We start from the raw sequence: 18,146 nt of genomic DNA, 5'->3' as shown, positions 1-18,146 counted from the left end.
GGAGCACATGCTCAGAGACTTTTTCATACTTGGCATTGGCCATGAAACCATACTTCGCAAGCTTTTGACTGTAGAGACCCCAACCTTGAGTAAGGCCATAGTGATAGCCCAGGCGTTCATTGCCACCAGTGACAATACAAAGCAAATCTCTCAGCACACAAGTGCTGCTACAAGTACTGTGAACAAAGTGATGTTGTTTTTGAATCGTAACGTACAGGGCAGGTCACACATACGTGCAGCTACACGTCCGCAGATGTCTCAGAGTCCACCATCAAGGGTGATGAATGCAAGGCCATTAACACCTTATTGGCGCTGCGGGGTTGATCGTTTCCATTCATGCCGATTCAAAGGATACGTTTGCAAAGGCTGTGGAACAATGGGACACCTCCACGAGTGTGCAGGCGAGCTGCTAAGCCTGTTAAACCTGCAAACTACCACATTGCAGAGGAGGACAGACCCACGGAGGATCACTACGATCCAGAGCCTCAGATAGAGGAGGCAGAGGTACATGGGGTGCACACATTCACCATGAATTGTCCCCCGATAATGCTGAATGTTGAACTAAATGGACTCCCGGTGTCAATGGAACGATACACGGGTGCGAGCCAGTCCATCATGGGCAAAAAAACTTTCGAAAGGTTGTCGTGCAACAAGGCCTCCAGGCCAGTCTTAACTCCAGTTCGCACGAGACTAAGAACTTACACAAAAGAACTGATTCCTGTAATCGGCAGTGCTACAGTAAAGGTCTCCTACGAAGGAGCAGTGCACAAGCTACCACTCTGGGTGGTACCGGGCGATGGTTCCACGCAGCTCGGCAGGAGCTGGCTGGGAAAGATACGCTGGAACTGGGACGACGTCCGAGCGCTATAGCCCGCTGACGACACTTTGTGTGCCCAGGTCTTAAACAAATTTCCTTCGCTGTTCGAACCAGGCATCGGGAAATTCCAAGGAGCAAAAGTGCAGATCCACCTAATTCCGGGGGTGTGACCCATTCATCACAAGGCGAGAGCAGTACCGTACATGATGAGAGAAAGGATAGAGATCGAGCTAGACCGGCTGCAACGAGAGGGCATCATTTCACCGATCGAGTTCAGCAAGTGGGCCAGTCCTATTGTCCCAGTCCTCAAGGGAGACGGTCTGTCAGAATCTGTGGCGATTACAAAGTAACTATCAATCGTTTCTCCCTGCAGGACCAATACCCACTACCAAAAGCCGATGACCTCTTTGCAATGCTGGCGGGAGGAAAGACATTCACGAAGCTGGATCTGACTTCAGCCTACATGACGCAGGAACTGGAGGAATCATCGAAGGCCCTCACCTGCATCAACACGCTCAAAGGTCTTTTTGTTTATAACAGATGCACTTTTGGAATCCGATCAGCGACAGCGATATTGCAGAGAAACATGGAAAGTTTACTGAAGTCAGTCCCGCAAACCATGGTCTTCCAGGATGACATCTTGGTCACAGGTCGGAACACAGTCGAGCACCTGCAGAACCTGGAGGAGGTTCTTAGTCGACTCAACCACGTGGGGCTTAGGTTAAAACGCTCGAAGTGCATTTTCCTGGCGCCTGAAGTGGAGTTCCTGGGAAGGAGGATTGCGGTGGATGGCATCAGGCCCACCAACGCAAAGACGGAGGCAATCAAGAACGCACGGAGGCCACAGAACGTGATGGAGTTGCGGTCATTTCTGTGACTCTTGAACTACTTTGGTAACTTCTTACCGGGTCTCAGCACACTGCTAGAACCACTGCATGTCTTACTACGAAAAGGGGGCGAATGGGTTTGGGGCAAAAGCCAAGAAAATGTCTTTGTAAAAGCGAGAAAATTGTTATGCTCAAACAAATTGCTTGTGTTGTATGATCCATGTAAGCGTTTGGTATCAGCGTGTGATGCGTCATCATATGGCGTCGGGTGTGTATTGCAACAAGCTAATGATTTCGGGACACTGCAACCAGTTGCTTATGCATCCAGGAGTCTGTCTAAGGCTGAGAGAGCCTACAACATGATTGTAAAAGAAGCGTTAGCGTGTGTCTATGGGGTAAAGAAAATGCATCAATACCTGTTTGGGCTAAAATTCGAATTGGAAACTAACCATAAGCCACTTATATCCCTGTTTTCCGAGAGTAAAGGGATAAATACCAACGCATCGGCCCGCATCCAGAGATAGGCGTTCACGTTGTCCACAACTATGCCATCCGCCACAGGCCAGGCACAGAAAACTGTGCTGATGCTCTCAGTAGGCTGCCATTGCCTACCACGGAGGTGGAAATGGCACAACCCACAGATTTAGCCATGGTTATGGAAGCATTTGAGCAATTACCCGTCACTACCCGGCAGACTAAAACTTGGACAAACCAGGACCCCTTATTATCTCTAGTCAAAAGCTATGTGCTTCATGGGAGCTGGTCCAGTATCCCAGTGGAAATGCAGGAAGAGATAAAGCCGTTCTAGCGGCGCAAAGATGAAATGTCTATACAGGCAGACTGCCTTCTGTGAGGCAATCGAGTAGTGGTCCCTAAGAAGGGCAGAGACACCTTCATCAATGACCTCCACAGTACCACCCAAGCATTGTAATGATGAAAGCGATAGCCAGATACCACGTGTGGTAGCCTGGTATTGATGCGGACTTAGAGTCCTGCATTCACAGGTGTAATAGAAACATAGAAACATAGAAAATAGGTGCAGGAGTAGGCCATTCGGCCCTTCTAGCCTGCACCGCCATTCAATGAGTTCATGGCTGAACATTCAACTTCAGTACCCCATTCCTGCTTTCTCGCCATACCCCTTGATCCCCCTAGCAGTAAGGACCTCATCTAACTCCTTTTTGAATATATTTAGTGAATTGGCCTCAACAACTTTCTGTGGTAGAGAATTCCACAGGTTCACCACTCTCTGGGTGAAGAAGTTCCTCCGCATCTCGGTCCTAAATGGCTTACCCCTTATCCTTAGACTGTGACCCCTGGTTCTGGACTTCCCCAACATTGGGAACATTCTTCCTGCATCTAACCTGTCTAACCCCGTCAGAATTTTATATGTTTCTATGAGGTCCCCTCTCATTCTTCTGAACTCCAGTGAATACAAGCCCAGTTGATCCAGTCTTTCTTGATAGGTCAGTCCCGCCATCCCGGGAATCAGTCTGGTGAACCTTCGCTGCACTCCCTCAATAGCAAGAATGTCCTTCCTCAGGTTAGGAGACCAAAACTGTACACAATACTCCAGGTGTGGCCTCACCAATGCCCTGTACAACTGTAGCAACACCTCCCTGCCCCTGTACTCAAATCCCCTTGCTATGAAGGCCAACATGCCATTTGCTTTCTTAACCGCCTGCTGCACCTGCATGCCAACCTTCAATGACTGATGTACCATGACACCCAGGTCTCTTTGCACCTCCCCTTTTCCTAATCTGTCACCATTCAGATAATAGTCTGTCTCTCTGTTTTTACCACCAAAGTGGATAACCTCACATTTATCCACATTATACTTCATCTGCCATGCATTTGCCCACTCACCCAAACTATCCAAGTCGCTCTGCAGCCTCACAGCATCCTCCTCGCAGCTCACACTGCCACCCAACTTAGTGTCATCCGCAAACTTGGAGATACTACACTCAATCCCCTCATCTAAATCATTAATGTACAGTGTAAACAGCTGGGGCCCCAGCACAGAACCCTGCGGTACCCCACTAGTCACTGCCTGCCATTCTGAAAAGTACCCATTTACTCCTACTCTTTGCTTCCTGTCTGACAACCAGTTCTCAATCCATGTCAGTACACTACCCCCAATCCCATGTGCTCTAACTTTGCACATCAATCTCTTGTGTGGGACCTTGTCGAACGCCTTCTGAAAGTCCAAATATACCACATCAACTCAGTTGCTCGCAGTTAAGCAATGTACCCAGAGAGGCGCCGCTAAGTTTATGGTCTTGGCCCTCCAAACCGTGGTCTAGGGTACACGTCGACTATGCAGGCCCGTTCTTGGGTAAAATGTTCCTTGTGGTTGTAGACGCGTACTCCAAGTGGATTGAATGTGAGATAATGTCGGCTAGCACGTCCGTTGCCACCACTGAAAGCTTGCGGGCTATGTTTACCACACACGGCTTACCCGATCTCCTGGTGAGTGACAACAGGCCATGTTTTACCAGTGCTGAGTTCAAAGAATTCATGACCCGTAGCGGGATCAAACATGTCACATCTGCCCCGTTTAAACCAGCGTCCAATGGTCAGGCAGAGAGAGCAATGCAAACCATCAAACAAAGCTTGAAGAGGGTAACTGAAGGCTCACTGCAGACTCGCCTATCCCAAGTCCTGCTTAGCTACCGCACGAGACCACACTCACTCACTGGGATCCCACCTGCTGAACTGCTCATGAAAAGAGCACTTAAGACAAGGCTCTCATTAGTTCATCCTAATCTACATGAACAGGTAGAGAGCAGGTGGCTTCAACAAAGTTCATACCATGATAGCGCAAATGTGTCACACGAGATTGAAGTCAATGATCCTGTATTTGTATTAAATTATGGACAAGGTCCCAAGTGGCTTCCTGGCACTGTCGTGGCCAAAGAGGGGAGCAGGGTGTTTCGGGTCAAACTTTCAAATGGACTCATTCACCAGAAACACTTGGACCAAATCAAACTCAGATTCACGGACTATCCTGAGCAACCCACCTTGGACCCTAGCTTTTTTGATCCCCCAACACACACACCAGTGGCAACCGGCACCACGGTTGACCTCGAAGCAAAACCCATCATCCACAGCAGCCCTGCAGGGCCCAACACACCAGGCAGCCCAGCAAGGCCAGCTGCACAGCAGCCCAGCGAGGGCCCAACAAATGACTCAACAACTCCAGCTTTCACACTGAGACGATCAACCAGGGCAAGAAGGGCCCCAGATCGACTCACATTGCAAATAGTTATACTATTGACTTCGGCGGGGGGGGCGTGTTGTTATATATGTGGACTTGTATTTACTCTGTACAGCCACCAGAGGGCTCATTCCCCGGAGTCCCAAGGGATCTCATAATCCCTTGGGAGCACAGATATTGAAGAAGGCTTCACAGGTTGGAGAGGCACTCTGGAGACCTGCAATAAAAGACTAAGGTCACACTTTACTTTGAGCTCACATTGTTCAGGCTGACTCTTTCTCCATACACAACAGCTTACCTGCCTGAGTTGCAGTCATCTGTCCCTGACCACTAACCAGGCCTGTACCATGACCTAACCGAAGGGGTGTGACTGTCTCCTGGATCAAAATGTTTAGATAACTCTTCCCCTCTCTGATGCCTGCAATGCCTGCACCACGGATTCCAGTTCAACATCCCTGAGCTGAAGTTTCTTGAGATGCAGACATTGACTGCAGACGTGGTCATCCGGGATCGCAATGCTCTCCACAAACTCCCACATGTTGCTGTTGCGGTGCACCACCTGCATACCCATCCCTAATTAACCTTGTTTTAGTTATTTAATTAATTAAAGTATATGTATTTCATTAACTTGTCTTATAGTTTAGTTTATTAATTCATTACTAGATTTTGTTTAAGTTATAGGTAGATTAAATTAAATATTTGCCTGTAACACAAAACACTACAAGTATTGGAGACAAAAAGCAATACCTCCTCCCCCCTCAGGTCCAAATTCCCCATCTCTCCAAATTCCTAACTTTAATAGTGTGTTTAGAAGCACTCCGTTTAAGATCGCTCTGTGCAGGCCACTCTGTGGACAATGAATCAATTGAAATTTTAAAGACTGAGATTGTTAGTAAGGGTACCAAGGATGTGGATTAAAGGCAGGTAAATGAAGTTGAGGTACAGATCAGCCATGATCGAATAGAACGGTGAAATCGGAACGCAGGGCTGAATGGCCTACTCCTCTTCCTATCATGTGATGGAAAAGCACCTGTGGTACGTAGAGATTACACATTTGTTGCGCATTAGCCTCATTTTAGCCCTTAAAAATATGGTAATTAGACAATTATGCTATAATAACATTGGTGCACTTGAATAACACTTCAGCTACTCAGAAAATAAGTGCTATGTGTGCCTTCCCATATGTTTAGTCCTTCCTATTCTATTTCTAGTGGATTCATTTGTTTTGAACTTCTGAGTAGCTGCTTTATTTGTTTCCATCAATTAGCTGCCTTTGTAAAAAACAATTATTGCGAGTTTCTCAAAGCTGGATCCCATCAACCATCTGTGTCGGTTTCCCCAGAGATAATTCATTGTGTTTTGCCTAAATAAGAGTAATGGTTATCCCTCTGGGAATCCATTTGTATGTGCAGATTGTGGAAGAGGATGAGTGTCAATGGATGCATGCCAGACATGTCCGTTTGCATCTTAACTAATCACTTGTAACCTACCTTGCACCATCTTTTATTGGACCTGGCAATAATATCCAGCCATTTCTGAAGATACTTACATGCAGACACATTTATTGGAGGCCATCACTGAACACTGCACACTCCTGCAGCTAGACTCGGAAACCACTTCATCATTCCTTCATTTTATTCCAATTCATAGTGCCACCATTATTTCAAGAGACAAGAAGACTAAATAGATGGCTTCTGGGAGACTATATTTATCCAATTTGACCATGACTGCTTGGCTCCTTAAAACAACCAAGGACAAGAGAGATATAATATGTGCATGTTGCTTGCTTGCCAGAGTCTTGTTACTGCAGACCGTGGACAAGATAAAAGTTCACGGGGTTAGGGGTAATATATTAGCATGGATAGAGGATTGGCTAACTAACAGAGAACAGAGAGTCGGGATAAATGGTTCATTCTCTGGTTGGCAACCAGTAACTAGTGGGGTGCAGCAGGGATCAGTGCTGGGACCCCAACTATTTACCATCTACATTAATGACTTGGAAGAATGGACTGAGTGTAATGCAGCCACGTTTGCTTATGATACAAAGATGGGAGGAAAAGCAATGTGTGAGGAGGAAACAAAAAATCTGCAAAAGGACATAGACAGGCTAAGTGAGTGGGCAAAAATTTGGCAGATGGAGTATAATGTTGGAAAGTGTGAGGTCATGCACTTTGGCAGAAAAAAAATCAAAGAGCAAGTTATTATTTAAATGGAGAAAGATTGCAAAGTGCTGCCTGTACAGCGGGACCCGGGGGTACTTGTGCATGAAACACAAAAGGATAGTATGCAGGTACAGCAAGTGATCAAGAAGGCCAATGGTATCTTGATCTTTATTACAAAGGGGATGGAGTATAAAAGCAGGGAAGTCTTGCTACAGCTATACAGAATATTGGTGAGGCCACACCTGGAGTACTGCATGCAGTTTTGGTTTCCATATTTACAAAAGGATATACTTGCTTTGGAGGCAGTTCAGAAAAGGTTCACTAGGTTAATTGAGGAAAGGTTGAGTAGGTTGGGCTTCTACTCATTGGAATTCAAAAGAATGAGAGGCGATCTTATCGAAACGTTTAAGATTATGAGGGGGCTTGACAAGGTGGATGCAGAGAGGATGTTTCCACTGATGGGGGAGACTAGAACTAGAGGGCATGATCTTAGAATAAGGGGCCGCCCATTTAAAACTGAGATGAGGAGAAATTTCTTCTCTCAGAGGGCTGTAAATCTGTGCAATTCGTTGCCTCAGAGAGCTGTGGAAGCTGGGACATTGAATAAATTTAAGACAGAAATAGAGAGTTTCTTAAATGATAAGGGGTTATGGGGAGCGGGCAGGGAAGTGGACCTGAGTCCATGATCGGATCAGCCATGATCTTATTGAATGGCGGAGCAGGCTCGAGGGGCCGTACAGCCTACTCCTGTTCCAATTTCTTATGTTTTTATGTTAATATCTATGCCAAAAATGCCTCAGCCCCATTGGGCCCAGTCACAGATCTAGACCCAAAAATACAAAATATTTTCTCTCCAACTACCTTAATCTGACTCATATTGGAATGTCCTGACAGTTCTTTTATATCAGTCAACTCAATTTTTATCAACCCTTGCAACGTGTGGTGAAAGTGGGCTCAGTACATTTTGCTCAATGTATAATGTGCTCCTTTTACGTGTTCCCTTAGTGCAGGCAGAATGTCCTGCTACTGCTTCCGTAATAATGGACTCCAGCATTTTCTCAATGACAGATGTTAGGCTAACTGGTCTATAGTTTCCTGCTTTCTGTCTGCCTCCCTTCTTAAATAGGGGCGTTACATTTGCGGTTTTTCAATCCACTGGGACTTCTCCAGAATGGATGCATCTATTTTGACTTCAGAAGCCATAGAGGAAAGCTCTCCCCAAAAGCCACCAAGTCCAGCCGAAGTCCCTTACTCCAGTGCAAGCGTATCCCTCCCCTAGCCAAAATCCCTTGTAACGCATGCACTGAGTTTTCCGAGAAATCGGGCGTGGTTGTAAAGGGGGTTGAAAGAACGTGATCCGTCTGCCCTGAGTTCCCTCTCTCCCCTCCGATCCCCCACATCCGTGTCTCTCTCCCCCCCCCGCAACCCCGTCTCTCTTGGCACCCCCCCGCCCCGGCTCTCTCTCTCTCTTTTCCCCCCTCCAGGCTCTCTAGCTGCACAAAGGCTGTTTCCCCTCGTGGGGGCATCTAGAACTAGGGGGCATAGTTTCAGAATAAGGGGTCACCCATTTAAAACCGAGATGAGGAGGAATTTCTTCTCTCAGAGGGTCGTGAATCTTTGGAATTCTCTACCCCAGAGAGCTGTGGAGGCTGGGTCATTGAGCGATAAGGAAGTCAAGGGTTATGGGGGGCGGGCAGGAGAGTGGAGTTGAGACCAAGATCAGATCAGCCATGATCTTATTGAATGGCGGAGCAGGCTCGAGGGGCCAAATGGCCTACTCCCGCTCCTATTTCTTATGTTCTTATGTTCTGTTCAGGTACCACAGTTAGATGCAGAGTAAAGTTGATTCTACTCTGCCCCAACAACTTGCTTCAGTTACAGCTACTGTATTACTGTGACATTTTTCCATTTCCCACACCAGTCACTGTGTGGTCTCTGTGCGTGGGATTGTAAATAGAATGCAATTAATGGTATATTCAGCGGGGTTTGTGAGTCCATATCTATTGAGAATTAAAAACAGAAAATGCTGGAAATACTCAGGCAGCATCTGTGGAGGGAGAAAGAAAGTTAATGTGCCAGATCGATGACCTTCCATCAGAACTGGAAAAAGTTTGAGATGTAATAGGTTTTAAGCAAGTACAGAGCCAGGGAAAGGGAGGAGGGGAGGAAAGAACAACAGGGAAGGTCTATGATAGGATGGAAGGCAAGAGAGAATACATGATAAAAGGGATGATGATGAGGCAAAAGGGAATGTTAATGGAACAAGTAAAGAGACAAAAGATGGGTCTCAAGGAGGTGTAAATGAAGCAGAATCATTACCACTAGCTGATGTCTGAAAAGATGGGGGCAGTGGTTATGATTTGAAATTGTTGAACTCGATGTTGAGTCCAGAAGGCTGTAAAGTATCTGATAGACAGATGAGGCCTGGTCCTCGAGCTTGCGTTGAGCTTTATTGGAACAGTGCAGGAGGCTGAGGACGGAGAGGTCAGAGCAGGAGTGGGATAGAGAATTAAAATGACAAGCGACCGGAAGCCCGGGTCATAATTGTGGACTGAACGGAAATGTTCTGCAAAGCAGTCACCCAATCTGCGTTTGGTCTCCCCAATGTAGATACTAAATCATGAGCAGCAAATACAGTATACTAAATTGAATGAAATACAAGTAAATCGCTGTTTCACCTGGAAGGAGTGTTTGGAGCCCTGGATGGTAGGAAGGGAGGGGGGTAAAAGGGCAGGTGTTGCATCTCCTGCGCTTGCTCTGCCCTAACTCTCTTCAATGTAGATCCTTACATGAGAAATAGGTGGTGTTAGACACTTAGAAAAATGATGAAAATGGTGTAAATAATTGTTGGCCCTGGAAATGCAAAATGAATGTGCTAACTGATGTTGGTGAGACGTGAAGTTAACAGTAACCGATTACTGATTTTAGGCAGAAATCAGAGAGGCTGTAGCAAGCATCGCCACTGAATCTAAAGAGGACAGTCCAATATCTGACACCTTGACAGATGAAATGAACAGGCAGATCTCACCACCACATCATCTTTCCATGGAGCAGGGCTCTCCTCTCAGAGACAGTGCCAGTCCCTTGGTAATCTCGGTGACTATGATCCATATACCATTTGACCATTTGTGTGTTCTTATCCTTAGTATTAAATAGATATTAATCCTGTCTATTTAATAGTTAATCAATACAGCATTAATGACTTTGCTTGCTCTTCCATGCTAATCTCAACTGTCAAGTTTACTAATTTTGCACCAGTGTAAAAGACATTTATATATAATTTTTCAAATAATTTTGTGTTAGCTCTTCCACTAAGCTGTCAGCCTGAATAGTAAAGTAAAAAAGTCACTTGAATCAGTGGTGATGAAATATGCATTTGACTTACTGCTTCTATTGGAATATAAAAGCACACAGTGTGACAAGAAGACTAAGAATAAATAATCATTATTAGCATAAATTAACAGAGGTAAGACTGAAATAGTAGAGATGCACACCCATTGATAGAATATCCCTAACGGGGTTGCAGGGAAATGAAGCCACCAGAACCACTTAAAACTGAGAAAGATTAGCTAGAAGTAGCTGGGGTTTTTAAATCCTTAATTTTTCTCCCCAGTGATCCGTCTCCACCAGATCATGCATTGACTCTTGCCCATCCTCTGCCCTTCCAAATGACACCTTCCAACAGTAACTGAGCTTGGTACCTCAGACAATATAAATGTCTTCCTTTCATTTCTACCATTGTGAATCGCACACTTAAAATCAGTAGTACAAAATCAATTGATTATTAGCAAAATGACAAACAATCCAGCTGACCAATCATTTTTTATTAAAAATCTTGCCTTGGGTGTATACTTCCTGTCCACAAACTTTACTTCCTGTTATCATGAGTTTTGATCATGCTGTACTGAGGGCCGAGGGCCTGGGGCAGCATGGGTCAGCCCACACTGCGATACGTGTGTGCACTAGGTCCGTGCAGCGGAGCTGGTCTCCAGTCGTCTTGGTTAACCCTTGCCACTGAACCAAGACCTAGCTCTGTCAGCCCGTGTGGTGGCTGGTGTGCAACGGTCGGCACACGTTAAAAAAATCCACGCACAGGCATCTTCCACCCCCTCAATTGGAGTTTAGGACTGGAACATCGGGTCCTTCATTGAAACACCTGTGAACTCATGGAAGCAAGTCATCCTCGTTCGAGGGACCGCCTACGATGACTGACAATAGTTAACATTCAATTTTGCTAAGCCAATTGCAACAGCGTACTCTGTGGAATGAGTTTTTGAAGTCTTTCTCCCAACTTCATTGTCAAATTGCACATAAAACAAAACTTATATTGGACAACTGTCTTTGTGCAACGCAATGGAAAATATAGATAATAACTGATCTGATTCTAGTTATTGATTAATACACTTATTGAAGTAGGTGGGCAATAAATGCCTTACTAGCAAGTTGTTCATTAACTGATTAAAGTCAGAACTTCCTGCGGCTAGATTTTAATCAAAGGCTGGCATAAGGGGTGTGACTTTCTCTCATTCATTAGTTGGGCCAGGAGTATGTAATTCCTGCGGACAGGTGCTAGTCATTTACACATCACTCCTGTTGACTTTCTAATGCTGGTATCTGTTTAGCAGTTGGATAAACTGGAGCCAAATTAATGTGAATACCCTGCTCAAGGGGATACTTGTGTGAGAACTTTTGGCAGTGGGGGAAGGGGGATAAATTAAAACCAGGAAACTTTGGTTGAAAAACCTGACCCCTAAGGACTTGATCACATTCCATAAACTTATAAGATTAGGCAATGCTCGAACTGATTAGTGGGATTGTTTAAAAGACAACCATATGAACCAATTACTGTTAATATATCTGTATTTATTTCATTTTTTTTAGCAACCCTTAAGACCATTAACTGCTGTTCTTCAGCCCTTCCATCCACCTGGATGTGACTTTCCTATTTCCAGCCATAACTTATGCCAGGTGAGTGAGTGTACAAAGAGAGTAAGCACTTGTGACTGCAGGCGTCAATTTGCATTGAAGTGAGAGATCTTGGACAGCAAGTAAACAATCGAGATTTAGTGCTCTGACCTTCACAATAAGTGAGCAATAATTTGTAACATTTTTCTTTTTTAATCTAAGTGGACCGTATTTCATCATGGCATAGGTTTCCTGCCCCTTCCCACCAATAACTCGGAAGGTAAATTCACTGCCTGATGTGGTACAGATCTACACGCACTAGAATGTCCCCGGTTCAATCCATGGTCTGCACTGAGCTAGTTGATTGCACCACTGGGACATTGCAAATGCCTCAGTGTCTTTTGCAGAGGGAAAATCAGCTGGAGTTACACTCCTGATTGCTATACAGTGATTCAGGCTCCTGATGCCTTTCATGATCACACAACCTCAAGTATCAATCCATGCTCATTAAAGTGGTACTACTCCCTAAGCTAAATAACCAAATTTCCTAAATTTACACTGGTTCAAAACATGTGGAAAATTGATCCTGCATTTAAGGCGCAGTAGGAAAGAAAGTTGTTTCTCAGGTGTTTTATTGTGACTATTTTTTAAGTGATTTTTATTCTATTTATCCTCAGTGAGAGCTGCACAATATTTTCCACTTCTTTAGATTAATTTTTATGTCTTCAGTATGAATCACTTTGAAAAGCTTTTATGCTTGCTTGCATGTTCTTAAACACGCTGTACCTAATATGCATGAACGATGATTAAATGGCTGGAAACTTTAATTTTGAAACTTAAAGAAGGAATGTATGGTGAGTTCCATGCTTTCCTTGAACCCTGCTTGTTTATGCCACAGCCTATCCACCTGTAGCCAGCCGGACTCTCCCTCTGGCTGGCTGCTGGCGGGAAAGCGAGCTTTGAAATGTTATCAGGCCCTGCTGTTAAATTTGACAGGGTCTGCGAGAAACCCCTTCTCTAGCCCCTCGCCCACTCACAACCCGCCTCCAAATTAAAATTCCGGCCTATAGGTCAGTAGATCTTGCCTACTGCCATCAACTCGCTGAGCTGCATAAGTTACTGCTTCCTTCATCGCCACTCTTCCTCCCCCCCCCCCCCCCCCTGCCCCCATCCATCCCCAAAGAATTAACATCAGGTAGGCATCATTGGGCACACCAGGATTATGGTGGAGCAGAATATTGAGATATAAATGCAAAGGTTTCTATTCCTCAACAGATTGCAATGTAGCAACTTGAAGGTCTTCAAGATATCTCTGGTCACTTGCTTCTTGCACAACTTTGTCATCCATAGAGACACTGCTGTGGAAGAAGAAGCCTAGTCACAACGCATTGAACAAGAGACATTGGCCCAGATCCCGAGGCCATGCATACAGAAGCTCGCATTCAGACAGGAAAATTATTCAAATACGCTCTCATTGATGACATCTTTACTTAAGTGGCTATACCAAAAGTGCAATCATTTTTAGATGTGCCCAATAAAATGGAATTAATCTATCCTAACCGTATCCCCCAGCCTTATATAAAATGGCGCTCCTGCACTACAATTTCATATAACCTCATCCCAAATGGTCACAGCACATTTTAATTCCAGTTAACACAATTTTATTTCCCGTATGTGATGTACTTGTGCTCAACATTCCTTACCCTGTTGCTTCCCTCCTGTGAAAGTGTAAAGTGTGTGTCTTTGGCTCCTGAACTGAGTGTTTCTTGTATGTGAGGAGGAAGTGTGGGAGCTATCTCCCAGCCCTACTGGAGATGGACGGATCTGGTATTTCCTTGCCCTAGTACAATGAATGGTGCTGCAACTGGTGGCAGCATATGTACTGATATGGTGGCTGCAACTGATGTCACTTCTGTTGTGTGCTGGTCCTGCAATCTAGCTAGCACATCTGGAATAATGTGAAAAGAAAGATGTGCAGCACAGATGTGGCATCACTCTGAAAGACAACTATCATTAGTGCTAACTTATGGCTATTTTCCTGCTTCTCAACACTCCCTCAGGACCTCAAGTGATCAACAACTATTTTGTTGTGAACAATTAAATCATTAAATCAAGTGCCCCCTGATTAAATGGGAGGGAGGGAGGGGGGGGGGAACACTCCAAACACTTTCAAACAAGTGCCCCCTTATTTTTTTTTTGAGGGCACTAAAAACACAAATTATACAAGTGCCCCCTGACTAAAGATGGGGTGGGGGGGGCACTAAAACCGACAATTTAAACAAATTAAACTTTGGACATTAACATCAAATTAAAATGTGGTTGCCAGGAGTGATGATGCACTCCAGTCCCTCCAGCTTCCACCTCTCAAGTGATCTACAACTCTTTTGGGAGGGGGGGGGGGGGAACAAAATAGACAGTTAGATCAAGTGCCCCTCCCAATCTGGGGGACACTCCAGATACTTTTCAAATGCCCTTTTTTTGTTGTTTGTTTTTTTTTTGTATTTTTTGGGGGGCTTTAAAATCATAAGTTTCACAAGTGCCCCCTATAAAAGAGGAGGGGTCAAGTGATCTACAAGGGACCATACCACTGGGCAGCTGTGGGGGTCACTAAACCATTCATTATACTTGTCTCAGCCTGACTTCCCGGCATGTTGAATCAAGACAAAACAGCCTGCTGTATATTGCTATCTAAGATCTCTATAGTCCCATTCAGAGGTTTCATTACTGAAACTATAAGGTGGAATGTAACTTCCGGCTGGATGCTGGCAGGAGTGGACAGCAATCCCATGCGGGAATGTGAGTCATTTGCTGATGCTCAGCTGCGTGGCTGTTTCCTGCGGAAAGTGACAGCAGGGAGGGGGAAGGAAATTGGACGGTCCAGAAGAAGGCTGCTGACTGCAAGTCTGGGTGGGGTTGTTGCGAGGGTCTCGCGGTTGGCGCCTGGGGCAGCAAAGGCTCAGAATTTTCTTAAGGGGCTCAGAGGAGGATTTTGACTTGCCTCTATTCAGCCATGTTGGCTTACCGACAGCTTCACCTGGCGGGAGGCTCATGTGTCACCAAAAGCAGCGGCGTTAAGATCACAGATCGGTGGGAATGGAGCTGCTCCAAATGCTCACCTGCCCCTTTTCCCCTTATTGGTGAGTTCAAATTGCCTCGTATGTCTGCCAGGACCTCGGTGAATGCACTGCCCACTGCAGTAGGGCGGAGACTGGCCATCCTCTCCACTGTGATCGGCAGGTCATTTAGATGTTTATATAGCACTGCGGGTAGCAGACTCCTCCATTGTTGCTCACCAACTTTGTAGCATTCTTAGCACACTCTCAAATATCTATATTGTAATGTCTGTAGCTCCATACTGTGGACACCTGTATTACTGCAGCTAGTGCTGTTTAATAAAAAGCAGGTCACCTGATGAGCAGGTCAGGTGATTCTGGAACTTGCAGCCATCTCACAGGTTGTGTGTTACTGTGCTCTGAAGATATGACATATATGAAATGCTGAAACTCAAATACCCAACTCTATTTGTTTGCAAATTCTGTGAGATCTGAAGCTCTTGGCTTAGTGTCTGAAGGAACACTGAAGTTGGCCCTCTGGGCACAGTTTCATGCTCCTCCAATGCAACCTGCTTTGCTCCTCACTCATTCAATGAGTGAATCCTCTCGCAACTAACCAAAGTTCTCCCCCAGAGTGGGAGCCCTGGATCTTTAGAGTGAGCGATGGGCACCAAGAGGATCAAAAGAAAAACATATTTTATGGTGTTGCCAGGAAGACATCCCTTTAAACACAGTTTACATGCCAAGATGTGGTAATGTACTGCAAAAATTTGAACGAGTGAGTAAGAATAAAAACCAAAAGATGGTACAAGCCATGACCTTAAGGAGGCCTCTGAGCCTATCCTTCCCCACTCTCTCTACTGTCTACCCGGGATGGCAGAACTGACATATGAGGAGAGACTAGATCGACTGGGCCTGTATTCACTGGAATTTAGAAGAATGAGAGGGGATCTCATAGAAACAAAGAAAATTCTGATGGGACTGGACAGGTTAGATGCAGGAAGAATGTTCCCGATGTTGGGGCAGTCCAGAAGCAGGGGTCACAGTCTAAGGATAAGGGGTAAGCCATTTAGGACCGAGATGAAGAGAAACTTCTTCACTCAGAGAGTTGTTAACCTGTGGAATTCTCTACCACAGAGAGTTGTTGATGCCAGTTCATTGGATATATTCAAGAGGGAGTTAGATATGGCCCTTACGGCTAAAGGGATAAAGGGGTATGGAGAGAAAGCAGGAAAGGGGGTAGTGAGGTGAATGATCAGCCATGATCTTATTGAATGGTGATGCTGGCTCGAAGGGCCGAATGGCCTACTCCTGCACCTATTTTCTATGTTTCTACATTTCTAGCCCTAGCTCACAGGAAGTCAGTGGTCTTAGGAATGAGAACCCCTACCATCTTCATTTGTTTGTGCCTGTTATATGCAGCTTTCTCCTGCATGTAGATATGAAAGGGACACATTTTAGAATTCGAAAGGAGTAGGAATTGTCACCTATATGTGCAATCTAGCATCCATCAACATAAAATGTTGCTAATAGCTTGTGTTGACTGCATGGTTAGTGGTCCAACTTGCATATTTATCTGCAGCATTAAAAATGTATTTCTGTACCACTTGGGCACTATGCTCTGCACCAACATGGTCATTCCTGTGCATTTACCAACCAGCTGAATGGTTGCCTGATTACTGTGTTTGCTCAGCGTGTGATTCAGCACGAGGTGCGAGTAAACTGTTGGCATTCGGTGTAAGGCAATATATCACAAGTGGACAACGTGGCAAAACACTCACCGTGGCAATATTCATGAGTCCTGAAAATGTCTTCCTCATTTGCTGCTATCTTCCATGCACATATGATACTGCATGCAACTGCTCTGCCACCTCCACCCTGCTACTGTGCGCATTGGTGCGAATTGGAGGCTATCCTTAGCTCCAACAACGAGCACCTTTCTTGTCAGGACCACATTGCAGCAAGACTTCCAAAGTAACATTCTCAACAAAAAACAATCTTGCTCCTTCCTTGTTGGCATGGTAGATTGTGCGATTGTTCGAATCTCAACGCCGAGAGCGTGAAGAGGTCAAGCGCAGGCAGTGGAAAGAGCGTGCGGCAAACCAGTCCCACCCATCTCTTCCCTTGGCGAGTGTCTGTCCCACCTGTGACAGGGTCTGTGGCTCTCGTATTGGACTGTTCAGCCACCAAAGAACTCACTTCAGGAGTGAAAGCAAGTCTTCCTCAATTGCGAGGGACTGCCTATGATGATGATGAGATTGTACAGAAGATATCTGAGTGCACATCAAAGACCAAGGCAATTTTAAAGCAGCAATGAGCAGTCCTTAAATGGCTGGTGCCATTTATCTTGCCTGTTGATACCAGTGTGGCCCTGAAGGACAACCTGTCCGGCTGCGGCCAGCTCTTCAACAGCCGCCGCTGCAAGGGCACCGTCCACCACTTGCTGGCTATCTCCAGTGGGATCTTGCTCAATACCTGCACCTGCGATGGGGTGGAGCGGCCCTTCTGCGAGGTGGTCAAGGAGAACATGGACAGGTTCTGCTCCCTGGAAGGACACTCGTCCTTCACCGCCAGCCCGGACTCGGAGGACAATTACGAGTACGACGATTACAAAATTAACAGGACGGAGTTAAGGTCAGAAACTGCAGAAGAAATTGACACGCCGCTGGATGCTTCTCCAGCACTGGGAGCCCATGCGTGGTGTCCTCTTCTCCTCCTGGCCTTGTGGTTCCTATAATACTTTGTGTCATGTATCTCACACTACTGTACATAACTGTATCTTACCATGCTATACATGACTGTAACTAGAGATGACCTGTAACCACAAGCTTACCTTACCACCAGGGGTGCCTGTCCCTGGATACCTGTCCCAGACAGGTATATAAGGACAGGTCTCAGGCAAGTGTGGCATTCGAGAGCTGTGTAATAAAGGTGCAGGTCCTGAGTGACCTTGACTCCAGTATGTGCCTCGTGTGAATCTGTACTGCAGGGACAGGACTTTACACTTTGTGCAAACAATTATTTGCAGAGCGTCGAGTATTTTTGTGGCGGAGGAGCGGTGAGGGATCGAGGTGGCGGTGCGGCAAATGTTTGTGGCGGAGGAGCAGCGAGAGATCGTGACGGAAGTGCAGTGAATGAGGGTACGGGGCCCAGAAGAGGCGAGGG

The 18,146-nt window shown here is 45.7% G+C and overlaps 1 protein-coding gene across 1 annotated transcript in view; it reads left to right on the top strand.

Moving 5' to 3' along the window:
* The window catches only part of LOC139279543 (protein lin-54 homolog), a 228,533-nt gene that overhangs the window by 116,066 nt on the left and 94,321 nt on the right, over positions 1-18,146 (top strand). Inside the window, exons 5-6 of the mRNA XM_070898671.1 lie at positions 9,952-10,110; positions 11,905-11,991. Coding sequence (XP_070754772.1) covers positions 9,952-10,110; positions 11,905-11,991 — 246 coding nt within the window. The remainder of the gene's footprint in view (positions 1-9,951; positions 10,111-11,904; positions 11,992-18,146) is intronic.

The sequence above is a fragment of the Pristiophorus japonicus genome, chromosome 14, assembly GCF_044704955.1.
Source record: "Pristiophorus japonicus isolate sPriJap1 chromosome 14, sPriJap1.hap1, whole genome shotgun sequence".
NCBI classification, from domain to species: domain Eukaryota; kingdom Metazoa; phylum Chordata; class Chondrichthyes; family Pristiophoridae; genus Pristiophorus; species Pristiophorus japonicus.
The sequence above is the reverse complement of the archived record's forward strand: the minus strand, read 5'-3'. Positions and strand labels throughout refer to the sequence as shown.